Source organism: Aegilops tauschii, chromosome 5 (genome assembly GCF_002575655.3).
Source record: "Aegilops tauschii subsp. strangulata cultivar AL8/78 chromosome 5, Aet v6.0, whole genome shotgun sequence".
Lineage (NCBI taxonomy): Eukaryota > Viridiplantae > Streptophyta > Magnoliopsida > Poales > Poaceae > Aegilops > Aegilops tauschii.
In genome coordinates this window covers 402,745,871-402,748,120 of record NC_053039.3, presented here as the reverse complement: position 1 = coordinate 402,748,120, position 2,250 = coordinate 402,745,871, and the positions used below count along the sequence as shown (strand labels likewise).

Genomic DNA, 2,250 nt, shown 5'->3' with positions numbered 1-2,250 from the left:
TTATCAAACTCAATCATGCATTATGTCACATAACTAGCATAAGCGACCAGAAGAGGCTACAACTAATCACCATTTCATAGGTTTTGTCTTAAGGAAATGAAGTATGATGAGTACTATATATGATCCATGGTCCTCTGAACCGGAGCCAAATCATAACACTTAGTCATCCGGCATCCAACCGTAGTCGATATCATGGTCATAGGAAGCGGTCCCAAACTCATAATCGTAAGGCCCATTCGAAGCGTAGCGATCGTTGGACATCCAGCCATAGCCGATATCGCCATGGTAGGAAGCGGTCCCAAACCCATAAGCATAAAACTCATCCCAATCATAGTGGTGATCCTGTGAAGCCGGAAGCCCCAGCGTCTTGACAGTGGCACACTTTGCTCGCAGGGCGTTGTCAGCGACTATGTTGTAGCAGTCGGCCACCGAGAGCTGCTCCAGGCACGGGCAGGCGTAGACGACGGCCATGAGCTCCTCGTTCGTGATATCGCTGCGTGAGAGGCTAAGGTGCCGGAGCTCGTGCATCATCGAGATGCCTGCCACCTCCCCCCTGTCCCACCTACGCGTCCAAGTTTTGTCCAGCACCAGCCGCTTCAGCCGCAGGCATGCCCTGCCAGTGGCTACCATTGCGTCGCCGCTGACACCTATACAGCCCGAAAGCTCGATGTCTTCTAGCAGGGGGCACTTGCTTACCAGATCGGTGAACCCTTGGCTGGTTACATGGTAGCATGATAAGAGGGCAAGCCCCTTCAGAGAGGGCGACCTGCAAAGTAAGTAAAGGAGATAACGGGATCACCATCCTCTCCACACGACAATCGAGCACGATTGCTAAATAAGAAATCGGCAAAACAAGTTTTTAGAAAAATTAATGACATCAACATGATCTAAGTACAAGCTAGGTTTCCAATAGATGGCACTTCCGTAAAAATACACTGGAAATTAAGTATGTTCTGTTGCAAAACTGATGTGGTACGATTATTTGTTCTGTGCAAACACTTCTATGATAAGAAGATGAGTACCTGGCTCCAATATAATTGAGGATCTCATCGGTAACAAAATTCGACCCCACAAACACCTCCATCTTCCCGTCGGATCGGTCGACGGCCACCTTCGCCATTGCGCACATCACCTGTGTGCTCTTGCTCAAGTTGTTTTTGCCGGGAATACGGATGGCAAACCCCACGCCTCTGTTTGAATGGTCCAAATCAACACCTCTATTCTTCTCCATCACCTCCTTGTCCCGCGGCCCGCGCCCCATGTCCACCTTGCGCCAGAGCTCAGGCGCCTTGGCCGCCTCCAGCCACGAGTGGCACACAAGGCCAGCGCCCATGAGAAGGTCGACGGCGTCGAGCCCCTTGAAGACCAAAGTAAGCGCATCCAGTGGCAGCTCCGACCAGTCCCTGACGGATGGCAGCAATGCGGGCGGGGCGTCTAGCTGCAGCTCCATTTCCTTGGGACACCTAAAAACAATGGTGGTCGTGAGAAGACGGCGAGATGTGCTCGGCCGTGAAGCTTGGTGTAAAAGAGCTGATGGATCGGACGATGAACCTCGAATCCCAGACCGGCGTCTTGCGTCGGCAGAGCAGCAGCCAGTGCTCCAGTAGAAGCCGGTAGTACTCAGTAAACGAGGAAAGCAGATTGGCCACACATGGTGACGAGCGAGATATAGTTGACCGTCGACTCGTAGCTGGAAGTTGGAACAGCAGGGTAGCCTATTAATTTCGGCAGATAGTGAAGGGATAGAAAGTTTATCATTGATTGGAGAATTTGAGGTAATGTACTCTATATAGGAACCCCCGTCCCCCGTGCCGCTCCCGCGAGCGGCCCAGGCGGAACCCTAGATCGCCGCCGCCGCTCCCCTTTCTGGCCTTTCTTCTCCCTCGCCACCGCCAGGGGACGCCGTCGGGCAAAGCCCGCGCGTGCGTCGGCGGCGGCGGGGCTCCCTTCCCCCTCGCGAGGCTCCTGGGCGGCGCGGGACAGCCGGCCCTCACGGCGGCGCTCGGCTTGGCGACAGGTCAGGCCGCCGGCGGATCTGAGCAGGGCTCCCCTGCTTGGTGGCGCTGCGGCGCTGGCGGCGGCGTGGTTTGCGCGGGGCGGCGAGCGCGCGAGCTCCTCCTCATCCCGATCTGATGGCGCCGCGGTGGCGCCGGCGCTCGGGCGTGCGGCAGGGTCCGCGAGGGTGGTCGGCGCGCGACGTCTTCCTTCCCGATCTGATGGCTCCACGGTGGCGCCAGTGCTCGGGCAGCG

General features: G+C 56.5%; 1 protein-coding gene across 1 annotated transcript; it reads right to left on the bottom strand.

The window, feature by feature from the left end:
* On the bottom strand, positions 1-1,452 carry LOC109783007 (putative F-box/LRR-repeat protein 9). Its single transcript, XM_045228670.1, has 2 exons — positions 935-1,452; positions 1-792 (listed from the first exon to the last, which is right to left on the bottom strand). Exons 1-2 carry the CDS (start codon positions 1,448-1,450, stop codon positions 160-162), a joined length of 1,149 nt encoding a protein of 382 aa, XP_045084605.1. The 5' UTR covers positions 1,451-1,452; the 3' UTR covers positions 1-159.
* Positions 1,453-2,250: the final 798 nt, after the last annotated feature.

Coding starts and splice junctions, on each gene's coding strand:
- LOC109783007 (XM_045228670.1), bottom strand. CDS start 1,450: ATGGAGCTGCAGCTAGACGCCCCGCCCGCATTGCTGCCATCCGTCAGG. Junction 793..934: donor GAACATACTTAATTTCCAGT/GTATTTTTACGG, acceptor GGATGGTGATCC/CGTTATCTCCTTTACTTACT.